Source organism: Mastigoproctus giganteus, chromosome 13 (assembly GCF_048544385.1).
Source record: "Mastigoproctus giganteus isolate SK-2022 chromosome 13, ASM4854438v1, whole genome shotgun sequence".
NCBI classification, from domain to species: Eukaryota; Metazoa; Arthropoda; class Arachnida; order Uropygi; family Thelyphonidae; genus Mastigoproctus; species Mastigoproctus giganteus.
This window is the reverse complement of record NC_143587.1, coordinates 38126169-38146724: the sequence shown is the minus strand read 5'-3', so window position 1 is coordinate 38146724 and position 20556 is coordinate 38126169. Positions and strand designations below refer to the sequence as shown.

Sequence of the window (20556 nt, the reverse complement as noted above, 5' to 3'; positions counted from 1 at the left end):
CTTACTGTTCCTTGGCATTCTCATCATGAGAGAGGAGACCCCTTTCCTTTATTTGTGAGTGCCAGTGAGGTTTCCTGTAAACCTCAATTATGCCTGAATTCTTCTGGATTTCAATTTAAATCACGTTCCAGTATCATGGCCAGTTTCGTTAGAAACCTGACTTTGAGGTCCATGAGCCTTTATAATTTCCAAGACTTTCTTCTTGAACTTAACCAGATCAGCAACATTCTCCTCCTCAACAGCTGTTCCCTAGAGTTCACTAATAGCTATACGAGCTGGAATGGACGGAATCTATCCAGTTATATTAAAGGAGGCGGCAAAGAAAGTAAGCAAACCCTTAGCCATAATTATGAGAGCTTCTCTGGACTCAGGGGAGGTATCCATGGATTGGAGATGTGCAAATGTGACCCCAATCCACAAAGGAGGATCAAAGGGAGACACAGTTAATTACAGACCTGTTAGTTTAACTTCTGTTGCAGGGAAATTAATGGAGGCACCGGTTAAAGAAGCATTGCAGGATCATCTAGACAAGACTTCAGTTATAGCTCAGACACAGCATGGTTTTGTTAAGGGGAAGTCTTGTCTGACTAATTTGATTGGATACTATGATGTAGTCGTAAAGGAACTGGATGCAAAGAATAACTTTGATATCACATATTTGGATCTTAGAAAGGCCTTTGATACTGTTGCACATGGAAGACTGCTGCACAAATTGGAGCAGTGTGGCATTGGAGGCAAATTGCTGCTAGGGATAAAGGGATGGTTGAGTGGAAGAAGATAGAGTGGTAAACAATGGACACTGCTCTTCGTGGAATAATGTTATTAGTGGAGTCCCTCAGGGTTCAGTGTTGGATCCATTGTTGTTTTCTGTATTTATAAATGATATTGATGATGGTATATCAGGCTTAATGTCTGGCGCCTCCGTAGCCAGGTGGGAAGGAGCAGCAGTGCGTAGCACACGCTTCTTGATTAGACCGGGGTTCGAGCCCGTTACCACCAAATATGGAGGATGCGGAAAGGTCAGGGAATGACCACCACATATCTAGGAGCAATATGGTCTTAGTTGCTAATGCTCCAAAAAACCAAATAACAAACAAACAGCTTAATGTCCAAGTTTGCAGATGATACAAAAGTTGGCAGGGTTGTTAATGACACTAATGACAGTACACTGCTGCAACAGGATCTAGAAAAGTTGAGCACATGGGCTGAGAGGTGGCAAATGAAGTTTAACATTGACAAATGTAAAGTACTACATATGGGAAGCAGTAATCCCAGAGTAATGTATCAACTCTGTGGTACCACACTGACAGTGGTAGAGAATGAAAAGGACCTGGGGGTAATTGAGCAGGCAAATGTGAAGTTTTCCGAGCAGTGCAGACGGTCTGCAAGAGTAGCTCATGGTGTCTTGTCAATGATATACAGGAGTTTTTCTAGCAGGGATAAGGAGGTGATTATTCCCTTGTATAAGGCAATGGTCAGGCCACACCTTGAGTACTGTATACAGTTCTGGAGGCCTCATTTTAAGAAGGATGTAGAGCTGTTGGAACGAGTACAGAGAAGGGCAACAGGATTAGTGAACAGAACAAAGGGTTGCTCTTATGAAGAAAGGCTTAAGTTTTGCAAATTACAGTGTCTGGAGACTAGGCACCTGCGAGGTGATCTGATTGAGATGTATAAAGCCTTGAATGGTTTGAGCAAGCTCAGTGCTGATGAGATTCTTCCTCTCACTCAGATTACAAACCTGAGAGGACATAAATTCAAATTGAGGAAAGATGGTTGTAGAATAGATGTGCGGAAGTTTGCCTTTAGCCAGCGGGTGGTTGATTGCTGGAACAAACTTCCATCTGTTGTAGAAGTTGATAGCAGAACTTGACAAACATTTGGAGCGAGGGGATGGGTGAAATAAGAGTTTTTTTTTTTTTTTTTTTTTTTTTGGCTGATGCTATTTAAGTTTCCTTTCTTGCATCATATGCCCTTGCTAATGCAAATTGCATCCAAGAGTTGATCCCCCCCATGGTTATCCTATTTCAGGGACATCAGGATACCACGAAAACCTCCCCATTTCACTTTCCCTTACTGCCCACGAATAGGAATCCATCGTCAAAATACTTAAAGTACAACATAAAGGCATATTTTACAGACAACCACAAGCTTAGCTGAATACTTGGAGTGATGATTAGCCCGCTCAAAGGAGGGTGTGCAACTCTGTCTACCGAGTTGACTGCCACTTCTGTAAATGCCATGTTTACTAGTTATACTGTGATCACTTCCTAGTTTGTTTCACAAATATACATGGTCTCAATTCTAATCTCAATGATGTCCATTTCCACTTGCAGTCTGCCAAACCCCATGTACTTTTTCTAACAGAATCTCAGTTATCAGTTAATTCAACTACTGCTCATCTCAGTTTCCCAAATTATTCACTGTATGATTCCTTTCACCTCAAAGGTGGTACTTGTGCATATGTCCGTTCCGATATTCTCTGTCAGAGAATTGGTAATTTGGAATCTCCTCTCTTCGATCTTCTGTGGCTTAAAATCTCTCAACCTCATTGTGTCAAATTCATCTGTTGCTTCTACCATTCTCCCAACTCCACTAATCACTTGGAGTTCTTTGACTTCCTCTCTTTGCAACTTGACTTTCTCCAGTCCAACTTTCCTAACAGTGAGGTAATTTTCCTTGGTGATTTTAACATTCACAACTCCAGCTGGCTTCCGTTTTCTAGTCACACCGACCCAGCTGTCCAAGATCTGGGGCTTTTGCAATTTCTAATGACCTTGCACAGATTGTTCATTTACCTACAAGAATACCAGACAGTTCTAACCATACAACCAACACGCTTGATCTTTTTCTCACAAACAACCCTTCTAAGTACACGGTTGAAGTGAAGAGGTCCTTTAGGTACCTCACATCACAACTTGGTGATTGTCTCTTCTCCAATGGAGCCTTTATCTCATGGCTATTCCCAACCTCATATTGTTTGGCATTACAATAATGCAAAATGGCATGACCTGCGAGATTTCTTTTCCTTGGTCGGACTACTGTTTCAAAACTTCTGATGTCATCGTTTGCTCAGATCATGTCAGTGAAATTATTCTTATAGGAATGGAATCCTTTATTCCACACACTACTTTAAAATCTTGTACTTTATCTAAACTTTGGTTTTCCAATAAATGTGCTAAGGCTGTTCAAGAGAAGAATGTGGCTTATCGTAATTGGCTTGTTTCCAATTCTTCAGTTTCATTTTCTGCCTACACCAAACCTCGCAACAATTGTAAAGCAGTCATTAATTAGTCCAAACTAGATTTTGAACAGGCTAAGAGTAGAAAACTTGCTTCTTGCCCTAATGGTAGCCGAGCATTTTGGTCTCTTGCCAAAGCTATTGCCCGCAACTTTTGCCAATCTCTGCTCCCACCTCTGTCAAAACCAGATGATTCTGTTGTCACATCAGCCAAGGATAAAGCTGACCTGCTGGCATCCCATTTTTCTTCCAGCGCATGTATTAATGATCTTGGTAAAACACCTCCCACCATTCCCAACATGCTCCATTCAATTCCTCCTGTGGTCTTCCATCAAAAGGATGTCAGAAGAATTTTGACGAATCTTGATGCTAAGAAAGCTCCAGGTCCTGATGGTATTTCTCCACTTGTTCTCAAAACCTGTGCTCCTGAACTTACTCCTGTTCTTTGCCACCTTTTTTCACTTTCTTATTCCAGAGGTGTTTTTCCTTCTGCTTGAAAATTTGCTCATATCCAGCCTGTTCCTAAAAATGATTACAACTCCCTTCCATCCAATTATCGTTCCATTGCAATTACTTCTAATCAATTAATCAGTCTCTCCACTCTGTCTCATAGATGTACTGTTTCTGCTGCATGCCTTTTATACAGATACTTCCATGGGCACTGTTCTTCTGAATTGGCTTCTATAATTCTTGCTCGCTTTCAAAAAAAAAACTCTTACAAAACTCTTTCTAAAGTAATGGAGAAATCAATAACCGCCAGCTCTTAAACTACCTAGAAACCTTCCGTCTGATCAACGATTGCCAATGTGGATTCCGTCAGTGTAGATCCATGGCGATATTCTGGCTTATGTTATCCATTTATGGACAAATTCAATGGAAAAGTTTGGTGAAACGCAAGCAGTTGCTTTTGACATATCAAAGGCTTTTGATCATGTTTGGCATAAAAGTCTTCTGAACAAGCTTCCATCTTATGGTTTGCCAACGGTGTTTTGTAATTGGTTATCCAGTTTTCTCTCTGATCACTCACTAAGGGTGATGGTAGAGGGCTCTCTGTCTTCTAACTTCTTCCCTAACGCTGGTGTCCTCTGAGGTTCAGTTCTTTCCCCCACTCTTTTCCTCTTGAATATTAATGACCTTCTTCCATTGACTGGAAATCCTATCCATAGTTTTGCCGATGATAGCACATTGCATTCCACTTTCCATTTTGAAAAACCTTACTCTGCTCAATCAGCTTCAAGTTCTCGAATATCTGCTACCAATTCCTTAAATGTCAATCTCCAGGTAATTCTCCAGTGGAGCAAAGACAACTTTGTTGATTTCAATCCTTCTAAAACTCAGTCTTGTCTTATATCTCACAAAAAGGATTCTTCTGCTCCTATGCTTATCTTTGGTGACACTCCGATTTCTAGGCAAAATGATATATCTCTTTTGGGGATTACCCTGACTTCTATCTCTCCTGGCACAAACACATTACAAATATTGCTTCCTCTGCATCTAAAAAACTTGGTTTTCTCTTTCGCTCTCGGCGTTACTTTTCTTCCAAACAGCTGTTCACTCTGTACAAATCGCAAATCTGCCCTACCATGGAATATTGTTCCCACATCTGGGGCGGTGCTCCCAAAACCTCTCTCGGGCTTCTAGATTCCATTCAGAAGTGGGCAGTTAGGTTAATTAATGACTCGTCTCTAACAAAGTCTCTCCACTCTGTCTCATAGATGTACTGTTTCTGCTGTATGCCTTTTTTACAGATACTTCCATGGGCACTGTTCTTCTGAATTGACTTCTATAATTCGCGCTGTCTCTTTCAAAACAGTCCGAACACGTGCCGCCACCATATAGCATCCATATACTCAGTGGCGGATTAAGGATAGTTGGGGCCCCTAGGCAAATTATATTTGGGGCCCCTCAAAAAATAATAATAAAAAAAAAAAAAAGAATAAAAAATAAATAAAAGTTAGGTGGCAAATAAATGAAATTTTGTACTTTTGAATTTTTTGCTTAAATTAATCAAGATTTTTATGATGTTTACTGAAAACATTAATCTATTTTAGAACACTATACGAAAATGTCTTGGCTTGGGGGCCCCCCAAAGCCTGGGGGCCCTAGGCACGTGCCTCATTGCCTTAATGGGTAATCCGCTACTGCATATACTGTCCAACTTCAAACTGTCAGAACCAACTTTTCAACTTCCTCGTTTATTCATTCAACTGCCGTTTTCTGATACAACCTTCCTTTTTACGTATTTCCTGAAAATTACAGTCTACAGAAGTTCAAGTCTAAAGTCAACAGATATCTTCTTTCGTCTTCTCAACCTCCAATCCAAGCACGATACTAAGAACTATAGGTTCTAATACCTCTTGTTTGTGGTTTTCATAAAAAACTTAGGTGAACACACAGGGGCAACTCCGAGGAGAGAGTTGGGTTGGGTGGAGTGACTGATGCGATTAATAACATCAGTGAGAGCCATACCTTTACTCTTAAGTCCTAAGGTTATCTGGGTCTCAAACAATTATTTACAAAGGGAGTTTCTAGAAGGCTGAAACATTGTCAGGTTTGCCACTCCTCCCCTTACCTGGATCGCCCTCTTTCCCTACCTCTGATGCCATCCCAGGAGATGCTTCAACACTGTCCTCTTCAGATACCCCACCTTAGTATCCTTCCTGTCCTCTCTTCCCAGTCCAGTGTTACTTTGCTAGAGATCCCAAAGATTCCAAGACACTTTCCAGACAGCTAGCAGCCATCCAACTGAACCAATCTCTGTAGATTAACACTTAATCTGACATTCTATGAAAACCATTGCATATTCAAAAGTAGATGTTGTAGAGCAGATATCTTTTAATGGCACAAAAATTGATATTGTTGTATATGTTGGCACTAATGATATTAAGAGTAAATCTGAGGACTTAACAGGGCAATGGTGGGAAAAAGTTGCAAGTTAGGATTGAATTTGGAAGTGTGCAATTTTGCCTAGACACAATAAGAGGGAGTACATGTTGAGAGCCTTGTCAATCAGTTCAGCCTTGGAGAGAATGTGCGAAGCTCATGGGGTAGAATTTTTCTCATCTGTGCTTGTTAACAGAAGAGACTTTTGACAGGGATGGTATATACTTAAATAGAAGGGGTGCAAGAATATTTGCTGATGCCATTGAGGCAGTGATAGGTGGGTCTGGGGTGATATACACACTAACACATTAACTAGAGCTGCAGGCACAGAGTTGTTGGTTCTTGCGCTGCTTCTATTGGAAAATGCAGCAGCCTGGAAAGCAAGATGTCAGGAATTTCAGGCCGTGCTGTGCATCATCATGGAACAAGAGAATAAATTGGCCGTGTAAAGGTAACTAAGAGTAAGAACATGCGCATGTATACTTGCATGTACACTAATGCTAGGAGCATTGTAAATAATTTTGACGAATTTTAAGTACTGATTAAGTCATCAAATGCAGACATTGTAGAATTAGTGAAGACATGGTGTCACTCAGACATAAGTGATGCTGAATTTGAATATGGGAATTACAATGTATACAGGAAGTACAGACAGGACAGGAAGAGGGGTTATGCTCTTAGTTAAGAAGAATATTAAATCTAAGGTAGCGCATCCAGTTGACTTGGGTGACAAGTGCAATGTTGAGTCAGTTTGGTAATAGCACTGGAAAAACAAAATGGAGAGTAGTATTGTGTTTATAGCCCTAATAACTGTGAGTATACCAAACACCTATACAGAGAAATAGAGTGGGCCATTAAATCAGAAAGTCTCATAGTGGAAGATTTTAACTTTCCAGATGATGACTGGAACTTGTGGGTTGGTCACTCACACACTAGCAAGAGTTGTAGATTTCTTGGATGACTGTTTTCTACAGAAGCATGTTTAGAGAGGCAACAAGAAGCAATACTCTTGATCTGGTTATCAGCAGTGATGCTACATGCATTAAGAATCTGCAGGTAAAAAAAAAAACCCACTCAGTGGCAGCAATGATTACACTACTAATGTGGAATTGAATTTAAGACATAACTACTTTCAAGGGTAAAGGAAAAGGCTTTTGCTTTCGTGAGGGTGACTACAGTGAGCTCAGACAGTTTTTAAATGCTATGCAGCAGGACCAACTGATTATGTTACCAACAGAAAATTCCAAATGGAAAGCATTCAGTGAAGTAATCATGGAAGTCACTATGCTTTTCATACCAATGAAGAAATACTGTTCAAGGCTCAGACCTAAATGGATGTCAGATGTACTATCGAGACATGTGGTAGAGAAGGAAATTGCATGAGGTGCATATAAATTATCAGGTGCTACAGAAGCATATGGTAGATATAAATTAGTCTGTAATCAAGTCTCAAAAGAGGTTATGTAAGCTAAAGCAGATTGTGAGAAGTCAATGGCAAAGACTTCTATGATTATATTAACAGTACAAGGAAGGGGTTGAATCACATCAGGCCACTTGATGTCAATGGGTTAACTGTTGATGACCCTCCTCAGGTTTCTGACAAATTGAATAGATATTTACATCTACATTCACGCATGAGGAATTCTTTAGGGGAGGGGAGGGGATGCTGAAGTTGAACAAACTGCAGCGGGGATCTAAATGGCTTCATGATAACTGAAAGGAAAGCGGAAGGGAAATTGTTGAAGCTGAATATAAAAAAGGCACATGGGGTGGGTGGAATCTATCCGATTATATTAAAGGAAGCAACAAAGGAGGTGAGAAACCTGTAGTCATAATATGAGAGCATCCTTGGATTCAGAGGAGGTTCCTATGGACTGGAGATGAGCAAATAATAAAAAAAAAAATTTACATAAATTTTCTGTTTATACTCCGGCACGACAACCAAGTCAGTAGAGGTTACAGTAAATCGTCAATACAAATATTTATCGTATTTAGTAGTCACGGGCTTGAACCCCGGCCCACTCAAGGAACGCGTGCTATGCACTCTCGCTCCTGACCACTGGGCTACATGTATCCTCAATTCATAAAGGGGATAAAATGGTGATAACCAGGGTCTTGAGCTGGATATCATCATTCTTCTTTTCTTGGTGATTCCCTTCTACTTCTCTCTCTCTCTCTCTCTCTCTCTCTCTCTCTCTCTCTCTCTCTCTCTCTCTCTCTCTCTCTCTCTCTCACACACACACACACACAGGGTAACTTGGGGAATTTTTTTTTTTTTTTTGGCTGGTGCAGTATAAGCCTCAAGCTTCCTTGCACCATGTATTAGTATTAGTAACGGCCGCATGGTGCAAGAAAGCCTATGGCTTATGCTGCACCAGCCAAAAAAAATCCGAACAAAACAATGATAAAAATAAATAAATAAATAAATAAAATAAATAACCAAATAATAATAATTAATAAATAAAAAAATAAAATAAAAAATAAATAAAAAGGAAATTAAACCTATCATCCTATGTGCTTCCCTTACCCGAAAGTACTATCCAGATGACCTTTGAATTTCCCCAAACTGTCGGCCTCTACCACCCATGAAGGCAACTTATTACAGTAATTTATAACTCGCTGGCTAAAATAAAACTTCCTGCAGTCCAATCTAAACATTTCCCCCCGTAACTTGAATTTATGTCCCCTAGTTCTAGCATCATTTATAATCTTGAAAATTTTGTCCTCATTCGTTTTACTGATGCCTCTCAGAGCCTTAAACACCTCAATCAAATCTCCTCTAAGGTGTCTAGTTTCCAAATGTAGCTAATAATAATAATAAGTAATTAGACCTATTAGCTTAACATCTATTCTAGGGGAAATAATGGAGTCACTGGTTAAAGAAGGAATGCAGGAGGACCATCTAAACAGGAATGCAATTATACTGCAGTCACAGCATTGATTTGTTAAGGGACAGTCTTGTCTAACCAATCTGATAGGTTACTATGATGCAGTGACCAAGGAACTGGATGCAAAAATTAATTTTGACATCATATACTTCAGTGTTAGGAAGGCTTTTCATACTGTTGCACATAAAAGAGGGCTATATAAACTGGAGCAAATGTGACATTAAGGGCTAGTTACTGCTATGGATAAAGGGATGGTTAAGTGGAAGATAGAAGAGAGTGGTTATTAAAGGGCACTGCTCTTTGTGGACTAACAGTTATCAGTGAAGTACCCCAGAGTTCAGTGCTGGGACCATTGTTATTTTCCATTCTTATTAGTGATATTAATGAAGGCTTATTAGGCTTAGTGTCAAAGTTTGCAGATGATACGAAGGTTGGCAGGGGTGGTTAATGACAGTAATCATGGTGAGCTACTGCAACAAGATCTAGGAAAGTTGGGTTGATGGGCTGAGAAATTGCAGTTGAAGTTTAGCATTGGCAAATGCAAGGTGCAAGCATATGGGTACCAGTAATTACAGAGTAGTTTATCAACTTTGTGGTACTACACTTGGGCAGTGGAAAATTAAAAAGACTTGGGGGTAATTGTGCAGTGAGATATGAAATTCTCTGACAGTGTAAACATGCTGCCAGGACAGCCCATGGAATTCTATCAATGATATACAGAAACTTTGCTAGCAGGGATAAGGAGATGATTATCCCTTTGTATGAAGCCATAGTTAGGCCACATCTTCAGATTTGTATACAGGTCTGGAGGCCTCACTTTAGGAGGGATATAGATCTTCTCGAATGGGTGTAGAGAAGGGCAATCAAATTGGTCAAGGGTACAAACAGGTGCTCTTAACCTAGAATGGCTTAAGTTTTGCAAAGTGCAGCATTTGGAGACTACATGCCTGTGGGATAACTGATTGAGGTGTTTAAGGCCTTGAATGATTGAGTAAGCTGAGCTGGGTGTGAACGTCATTTGTCCTCTTGCTGAGACTACACACATGAGGCAGAAATTTAAGTTGAGGAAGGATGTTGCAGGATAGATGTGTTGAAGTTTGCCTTCAGCCAGCAGGTAGTTGATTGTTGGAATATACTTCCATCTACATGGAAGTGAATGGTTTGAATAAATTCAAGAACTAAAATTCTTGGAAAGTATTGATGGGTGAAGTGTTTTTTTTTTTTTTTGCTGATGTTTTAATAGCTTGCTTTCTTGCATCATTTGCCACTACAGTAGACTTTCAAAATAACGGCACCTTCAGGGATTTAAGGTGTGCAGTTTTATTAACTGCATTCTTAATCTCTCTTCTGTTTATACTCCATAAACATGTTGCCATAAAAAAACATAAACATGTTGCCAATTCAGTGTTATATTCTGCCATTAATATACTTCTGCTTACGCCCCGTTCTATTTTTTTTTTTTTTATTATTATGTCAAGTTTAGTCTGCGTGGGGTGCACAGTGGTACCGTCATCCTCAGAAAAGGCTCCCCAGGTTCGAATCCCGTCGATAATGCGAAGAATTTTTATAGGCTTTTTTTCACTCCGTGGCTGAGTTAGTGGGTCTCAGGCGTAGATATCAAGTTTTCCCCCCAGAAACTAGAATTTTTCATCCACCAAAACAGGCAAATCGAGCAGAGAACACGCGCAATTTACAGACACAATAGGTATATGAATTAACATTCCAGGCGACCGGAATTTAACATTTAAAATCTGTATAATCTGTCATATCTAAAGTGACCAGATCTTCAGTGTTCCAAATCGGGACATCTAGTGGGGGGGGGGAATAGGATTTTCAAGTCCCACTAGAAACAATGTACAGTTTTTTTTTTTTTTTTTACATTAAAAATATTGACATGCAAAATATAAATTAAATACATGTACTTATTTGAACTAAACTTATAAAATAAAATATCACACTTCTTTTTTAAAAAACAAAACAAATAAAGCTTTTATATATACAGGGTGATTCACCACCGGTGCGACAAACTTGCAGGAGGTGTAGGGGCACAAAGACGAATCGGAATCACATAGCATTGCAGGGTACGAAATGCCTTCGTCATGCGGTAGAGGACGTTGAACGGGAGGTCGCGTGAACAGCTATCCCGCTGGAAGTCAGCATTTGCGAACCGGTTCCCGAGGCAGTAGGATGGACGAGTATTCAAACGTTGAATTGGCCGACATGCACCTCGCGTATGGAGCTGCGGACTGTAACGGGCGCGCCGCTCTGCGCTTGTACCAGGAACGTTTCCCGCACAGGCGTGCTCCTCATCATACGATTTTCGCACGTGTGCACAAAAGGTTACGTGAGACTGGTTGTTTCACAAGAGGTACCATGAATCGAGAGCGAACGACGAGGAAGCCAGACAATGAGGAGAATGTCCTACGTCTTGCAGAAGGCAGTACGAGTACTCGAGGGATAGGCCATCGATTGGGTATTTCCCAACCCACTGTATGGAGGATAAAAAAAAAAGGTAAAGTGCAGCCATTATCAACCCACTGCAGGATGGAAGCATCCTCAACAATTCATGCTGAGGGAAATGGACCATAATCTGCCACGCTGGTCCAGTGCGGGTTGGCAGATCGACCGTATTCAGCAGTCAGGGGGCTTGAACCCCGGACTGTCAACAAACCAAATGAGTTCATACCATCTGCAATGTGTCCAATCATTGGAGCCTGCGGATTATCCACTCCGGAGGACTTTTGCTACTTGGTTTCTTCAAAAGAAACGGTTCGCAAATGCTGATTTCCAGCGGGATCGCTGTTCACGCGACCTTCCGTTCAACGTCCTCTACCGCATGACGAAGGCATTTCGGACCCTGCAATGCTATGTGATTCCGATTCGTCTTTGTGCCCCCTACACCTCCTGCAAGTTTGTCGCACTGGTAGTGAATCACCCTGTATATATATATACAGGGTGAATCACCCTGTGATATATATATATATATATATATATATATATATATATAATAAGATATATATATTATTATTATTTTATTTTTTTTTTTTCACAGAAAGGCTGAAATTCAGTATACGGGACCCCTCGTGGCACGCTACATAACGAACAGAATGTTGCGTGAAGGATGTGAACTGAGAAAAATAATTGTAATTAAAAGAAAAAAAAAACATTTGTTTTTAATCGATTTTCATTTTTGTTTAGTGAAAAAAAGTTGTTTTTTTTTCTGTGAAATAATAATAAAAATACATACTACTTTTAACAATAAAAACAAGAGAACTTAAATAATATATTTTTCCGCGGAGTGAATTTTTCTTAATATTTCTTCATTATTTGCTATTTCTTTGTAAAATTCTTCACACGAATTAGTAAAAGTGCACGTAACTTGTAGTATTGCTTTTAGCGTTTCTACGGTCAGTTGTGTTTTTGTTGACCTCCACAGCTTATTTATTACCTAAAAAAAACTTTCCTTTGTACCATTGGTTCCCTGAAAACGTAAAGCAAATGATTTGCATTGTTTGCCAAGGAGGCTACATGTCCAATCCGGGACAGTTTGCAATGCAGAGCAAACGACTGAAATCCGGGACGTCTGGTCACTTCAGTCATATCAGTACAGAATTCACTTTCAAAATGACGAATAAACAAATACAGTAATCACGTGACTTTCTTTTTTCGGCATTGCATATGCGCATATCCAATCTCAGTGTGCTGTTATTTCGACAGTCTACTGTAAAGTAAAGTAAGGTGCAGCCATTATCAACCCACTGCAGGATGGAAGCCTCCTCAACAATTCATGCTGAGGGAAATGGACCATAATCTGCCACGCTGGTCCAGTGCGGGTTTGCAGATCGACCGTATTCAGCAGTCAAGGGCTTGAACCCCGGTCTACTCAAAGAGCGTGTGCTACTGCACTCCCGCTCCTGACCACTTGGCTACGGAGGCCGTTAACCAGTCTACTGTACAGTACTTCTACTACAACTGTTATTACTCTTTGAAGAAACTTTTGGAGATATAACAAATAGATATTTATTGTATACCCAGTATAAAATGAAATATAAGTACAATTTCAGTTCAGTAGCTTTCGGAACTCGTGTCCCTTTTTAGTTGAAAAAGGGACACGAGTTCCGAAAGCTACTGAACTGAAATTGTACTTATATTTCATTTTATACTGGGTATACAATAAATATCTATTTGTTAAACTATGGACCCCAGTACTCCAGGCCCATTTGTCACTTTTGGAGATATAGTTGGCAACAGTGAATACTGCAAAAGTTGTACTGGAGTAACAGGATAATTTTTGACAACAGATTGGTTTCTAACCAGTACCCTGAGATGCATAGCAAAGGCATGGCCTCCAATGTAAACTGATTTAAACCCAATATTTTTGTGAGGTTATCTCAAAGAGAGAGAGTATTTCAGACGAATTCACAAACCATTCCTCTGCTGAAGAAAGTTATTGAAGATAATTTTTTCCTGCTTTGAAGGAAATGTTGGAGCAGGTTCTTTGCAACTGCACGCTCCGACACATTATTGATAAACGTGGAGGACACATTGAACGTGTGACATGAATTCCCGATCACTGCTAAATGTAGTTCAAGTGTTAATTTGTTTCTAAACGATATTTTGTTCTTAGGATGAAGAAATAGTATAATGAATTTTACAAAAAAAAATCGCCTTTAAGTTTGTATGTATCTTTTTTTTTTTTTTTTTGTTGGATGACTATGGAAAATGCTGATAATAGTCTAAAAATAAAATAAATAAATAAATTTTCACTTTTAATATCACTTTATTTTATCCTTCTGTAAGTGCCGATGCAGGTGGTAAAATAAAAAAAAAAATCATTACTTAATGCGTAATTAATTTAGAAATAGTGTAGTGTTTTTTTTTTTGTTTTTTTTTTCCGAATTAGATTTTCAAAATTCTGCTACGTTTTTATGTCTGTTGGCCTTAATGCGAACTTGGGCAAACGGTGAAATTTAGCATAGGTTTTCAGCGACGGATACAGCCATATTTGGGGGGGGGGGGTGAAAAAGAGTAACAGCATATGGAAATTCTGTGTACAGTAGGGTTACCAGACTCCTCCGGAATGCCCGCGGTGTTTGGAATGTGCTTCTGAAAGGTGACTCATAAGGACTTCAAATCATTTGAAGCTACTCTCTGTCCAGGTCAATATTCTGTACATACGATCACGATCTTGCTTCAAACGGTCAGTGATGACATATGGTGGATTAACATTTTGACGTTGTCTTTATTATATTTGAAAGTAGTGCGCTATCAGAGCAACTCGTGAAGGTAAAGTTTGTTTAAAATTGTATTTAAATGTTTAAATACTGCTTTCAAAAGAGAAAGAGGAACGGATAGGCCGACCGGGCTAGCCGAGTGGGTAAAGTACCTGCCCGGCAACCCAAAGGTCGCGGGTTCGATTCTCGCCTCGGGCTTGGATCAAAGTACTGCAAAAACCTTGGGAGGTGCAATATGACCACAGAAGCCGATGCGCCAACAACTACCAAATCAAAAAAAAAAAAAAAAAAAAAAAAAAGGAACGGATAGCCCTCTTAACTGCATATAATTTAATTAATAATTACTTTGTCGTTTAATATTCTGTCATTCTGAAATGCAGAATGATATATCTTTACATCCCAGGGGCTCACATCTGGTGAGTATGGGCTTGGCACATCCAGGGTCCTAAGCTGGATATCATCATTCTTCTTCCTTGGTGATTACAGTACTTTTATTTCTCTCTCTCTGTCGGGGTAGTTCAGAATTTTTTTTTTTTTTTTTTTTTTGGCTGCTGCAGCATAAGCCTCAGGTTTCCTTGCACCATATGACATAATAATAACATTCCATATTATTTAAGTTGAGGCCATTTCGCCCCCCAGACTTGACCGATGGAGGGGCGAATAAGGTACTCGAGTTTACAAATAATGGGATACTTATAAATATACAAAGGGATTTACTTTTATTGTCTCATAGGAATTCTTCATATCCTACTCTCGTATAATACCGTTTAATTAACGAAAGATAATTTAAAACTCAAAATGTGTTCCTCACCACAGAGCCGGGGCGAACGAGGCTCTTGCCTCAGGTTAAAAGCTGAAAGGAACGCCAAAAAAAAAAAAAAAGATTAAATAATTGCCAACGTTGCCATCATTACCTGTAGGGCGCAATTTTTTCATTCTTGCCTCAGGTACTAAAATGGCTCGGCACGGCCCTGCCTCACCATCAGCCCACGAATAATTGAGTACCCCACAATGGTAGCCGAAGACTCCAGAAATATCAAACCCCATGTAACTTCTAGTGATGGAAGACTGTCAGAAAAACGCGGCATTAAAAAAGATACGTAAAAATGCGATATAAAATTATAATTCAGTAAATTTCCTCCCTCGCTTTTTTTTTCTGACATAAGAACTTTTCCACACTATCAGTTACACGGGGTTTGATATTTCTGGGGTCTTCGACTGCGATCTTGGTGTATTGAACCATTCGTGGGCTGATGGTAAGAAACACATTTTGAGTTTTAAATTATCTTTCGTTAATTCATCGGTATTATAGGAGAGTAGGAAAGAAGAATTCCTATGAGACAGAATAAAGGTAAATTCCTTTGTATATTCTTAAATGTTAATATAACGTAGGATTGAGCCTTTGGTAACTCTTACTTACATAGATAATGGAATAATAATAATTACCCTCGTTTTTGTTCATCTAAAGTTTCCCTGTATGATTACTATGGAGGCAACTTTTTAATGTGATCAAAGTATAAAAAAAATGTTTCCTAATTGCGGAACGATATATCCTCTAGACTCCCTCTCCCGGTGTAAGCAGATTCCAACGTATCTTCGCTGTTATCTTACAAATTACTCTTTGAAAATGGTTGGATAATGTCCTTGGGTCTTGTACAAGTTTACAGCCTCCTTGTACTTTGTGTATAACAAAAAGAAATCAAGTATATGCAGCTTCGATAGTCAACCTGAAACAATGTAACGGAATGAACCTTTTGATGTTACTTCTTTGATTACAGCTACACTTTGGCCTACAGCGTCGAACGAAAGTCCGGGTGGGGGGAACAATTCAGTGCTGCCGCTGACGTCGTTAGCTGAGGAGTGTGAAAAGGTGTGGTTCATTGTCAGATACTTATCAACAGGTGTAACCGTGAAGAAAACTGTGGGTGGTTTTCTTTTTGAATAATTTATACTTGATTGCTCTATTTAATGAAATTAGGTGTGAGAAAAGGTATAAGTTGTCGATAATCTCGGACCTTATTAAAAATCGTTGTGGTTGCAACCAGTAGCGGCTGCTGGCAATTTCAACTGGTGAAGTCTTGAAAGAATTAATAATGCCGCACTAAATATATCACGTGATAGATTAAGTTGTTTTTTATTTGAAATGTTGAAAAACATCCATGTCATTACTAAAACAAATTTGGCGGCGTTTCGGGAAACACGAATTGACTTAAGAATGCAGGCCAGGAGCCACCGGAACAGTCCTGACAGGAAACATTGTACTGTATTCCCGAAACTTCATATTTGTTTAAGTGTTTAAACAAATGAAAAAACCTCAATTGGTATTGAGGTTTTTTTTTTTTTTTCATTTTTAATTGCTACATTTCGATAAAATGACGTAATATATCACATAATACCAACTTTGTTTGTTTTTTTTAGTCATTTTGCATTTAAATAAAGTAGAGGTCTGTCTGATCGTTTAAATTTCAAGCTTAACAGCACATGGCAACGAACACGCGAGACTAGAAACAAGCCAGTTTTGCTGCGGTTCATCGTTGCCATCTGTCGTCAGTTTGCGCATGCGTGGTTTATTTTCTCTGTGGAATTAATTGAAAGCCAATTTAAAGAGGCACGTCGCTTTGTTCTCGAATACGACTATACAACGCTGAGTCACTTGTAACGTCGGTTATAAACACAAAATAAATCAGTAATAAATAAATATAAATTAGTAATAAATACAAAAATGTATGCTTATTTAATGTTACTGTGGTAGTGGCATGTTCGATGGCACAATATGCATATTAGCTGCTACTAGCTTTCACTGCAATGGGGAGGCGGAGTGGTTGCACGAATGTCAAGTATGGGTAAAAAACAAAAAAAAAGGTTAAATATCAAATTTTTTTTTGTGTAATGAGGTTGAACCTGTATACCGGATATTTTAAGAATATTGTTGGTTAAAGTCCTGAGAAAATTAGCCTCGAGCTCCTCCCCCCTTACAAATAATAACAAAATAAAATAAAAACACAGAGTTAAACATGGTTAATTGTCTGCAAAACTGAATACGTCAAGCACCAAACTCCCCAGCGCATGTACTTTACATTTTAGTTGATGACGCATGGGGATGAATTAAGCGTTGGAATATCCATGTATCATCAACTTACCATATAATATACGCAAATAGTAAGGGTAACGAGTTTGAATATTATTTTAAAACGTTGGTATGCATAAATCAGAATGAGGAGAATACGGGGTTACCGTATTCTCCTCAATATGGAGAAATGGAATAGACCATTTTGGTGTTTATTTGTATTTTGTTGTCATGCTTACGACTCCTTGTAAACTGCGCAGTCACGATCCTAAATTGACTGCCGGTTGATTGGCAATGGAAGTGTAACAAGCTGATTTACTGTTTCGTTCTTCACTCCTAATACGATTAGTAACATGGAGACCGTGTTATAAAATTTTAGATACTGTCTATGGATTATCAGCAGGAAAAAATAATAACGTGCTTGAGAAAGTGTATAGGGTTTACGCTGCTCTCAGATATTTCGTTTCGATAGTTTGTTTATTGTACACACTTCATTGCCATAGGTAGGCAATATTATTTATTCTGTTACTGATATATAAAAAAACTTGATTGTAAATCTGGTGTAATTTGTTATCATTGTTGGGAGAGCCAACGCACCTCACTTCAGTGAGACAAGCCGGCAGTGGAAGCGTCTTATCGATTTTTTGGCATCCACCAGACGCTATTAGACAAGAAAGACAACGAGATGGCGTCGTAGTCTACCAAATTTTCATTTATGCTTGGAGTTTCCTTATTGTGGAGACCTGCTTACCTTGACTAACCGGTGCAAGTTCATCATTAATTCCTTATTCACTGTCTTGCATGATACGATTACGAGCACTGTCAGTCTTTGCTTTCAAATGAGTGCGGTTGGTGTCGGGGTTAACGACATTTATCGCATCTTCATTGCGATCCCAATTTAGCGTTCCGGAGGATGCTCAAAAGTGTTTGTTACTATCAGATCAGATCTACCCATCAGATCGTATAATTTGTATATGTAATGTACAGTACATTACTTTTTTGGACATTTCGAAATATAGTAATTTTGCTTGTATTATTATCTGACAAATTTGAAATGAAGTTCAACAGTTATTATCCAGAGTAAACTGTTAATTAGTAGCGCAAAAATTATCATTTTCTGTAGCACGTAATTTTTTTGCCATATTTATCTTTCAGTGTATATTATTTTTTAGGATACGAAAACGAAGATTGGTTTATTCAAACTCCTACACTCCCAACCAATGCTGATATTGATCTTAGTCCTGAAGTAATAGAAGAGACTTTGAAGTATTTTGGTAAGCATTTTTAGTCTATGTAATTTACTTTATATATGAATTAAATATATAAGATAAAGTGCTTGTTCTATGATGGTGGTTTTTCAGGATATGAGTATTGACCTACTTTAAGGTGCCCATGGCCTGTCACTGACTTCAGTGAAAGATTTGAATTTCTTCTATGGGAGAGAGGTGTAAATTACAAAATATTTCTGCTCTTTATATAGTTCCAAGTTTGTGAGCTTTAAGAGGAATGAAAATCTTCAAAACAAGTTCTTTTTTATACTCTGCTATAGCCTTAAGGCAAATAAGAGAAGTTTAAGTTTTCATTGTAGCTTTTTTTGGCAGCCAGTATACTAGTATTATAATGGACTGCATGGGTGTTGCTAAATGCCACAAAAAATGTATGGCCCATTGTTAACAACACATTGGCTTGATCTCACAACCTGCCTACTGATGGTCATATATATTTCTTACAATCCCAAAATACATTCAATAACAAATATATTCTGTATTATATTATGCTATATGTTATGCCTCTTTAATAAGATATATTTATTTTCTGCCTGGTATTCAGGGTACACCCATTATAAATCTGGAGACCCTACAGATTTATGAGGACTGTCCTTTTGACTCTTTCTGACTATTCTCTGTTTACCATCATAACATAGTTTATTTCCATCCTTTTTTGCAAAAAAATAGTAAAACTACAGCTTTGCTGTTAAATTAGAACTCTCATATTGTGAAGTTATACTTCATAACTGGGTTGCCACTATTGCAACACCAGGGTACCTGCCCATCCACCGAAGAGAAGCCAACAAGCTTTGAAACGGTGCTGTCTGGGTGGTGGTATCCGCTGAGAATAAATAACAATAGTCTTCTGCACTGGTGAAGTGATATTTATTCAAGGTAGTACAATAACATGGCAACTCGTTGTGAAGGCAGTCACAATAAGAGATATAACCAAAACGATGCCAATGTAATTAATTAATTTAACTACTTTTGTAGATAGCTATGTTAAAATGATGCATTTGCACTAACCTACATATTAAAACTTTTTAAAAATTCTTCAAATTTCAAATTATTTTTGTTAATGAATTTGGTAGTTCATGAATCAAGTCTGTGCTAGTCTACAGTACATAAAATGCCGACTTTAATGCAGTTTTTGCTATTTTTTTTATGTGGAATAAAGTTAATTAACTTTGTCCTTCAAGTAAGATGCTACAGAAATATGATAGTATTTAAGAAGACTGTATATATAAGGTTTCTATTTAGTGTAAAATCTGAATCTTGTCCTGTTAATGGAGTGTGATGGGGTGAAATTTGGTCCATGATCTTTGGACTCTTTCCTCAAAGAAGACAGGAATGTCCGTGATGAGCTTTCTTTGCCTGCTGATTTTGATACCAATATAGGATTTTTGGTAATATGCCAGGCACCGGCCACATAACAAAACAGAACACAAAATTTAGAAACAAAACACTGCACGCACATGACCAGATTTGGTCCAAGCCTTGCCACAAGAAGTATAAAAGTGGCTAATGAGGGACACCCTGGGGGAAACTTAAATACTTATTGTAAAATCTGAAAAGGTAACGTTGTTACTTTTCCAAATTTTGTATTGTTTTTTGTACAGTCAGTTCCGCTATAATGTGCATTTTTACAATGCAAATTTGCTCCAATGCAACTGCTGTATTAGGGAACAATGCAGTATAATGCGATTTTCGTGTTGGCTCATGTGTGATTTCATCTGTGAGTAATACCAAGAAAATGAAAACTCGGCATGAGCTGAATAGCGACCTGCACAGCAATACATACACAAGTTTACAATAGTCTTAAAAAATGTCATATGTGTGAGAGTTATATTTACCATTTTCTGTAGTTGTATTGGTCGGAGACACTGTTGTCATTCACAAGGTAGGCAGACTCATGTTTTCAGGAGCTAACATTTGTCTGTTTGAATAGAAATTTCGTCAGGCAGGATAGCACGAG

General features: G+C 38.6%; 1 protein-coding gene across 1 annotated transcript in view; it reads left to right on the top strand.

Moving 5' to 3' along the window:
* Nucleotides 1-20556, top strand: part of LOC150075975 (trafficking kinesin-binding protein 1-like) — a gene marked incomplete at its 5' end in the record, with an annotated part of 323798 nt that overhangs the window by 43084 nt on the left and 260158 nt on the right. The window contains one exon of the mRNA XM_090387224.1: nt 18486-18587. Coding sequence (XP_090243350.1) covers nt 18486-18587 — 102 coding nt within the window. The remainder of the gene's footprint in view (nt 1-18485; nt 18588-20556) is intronic.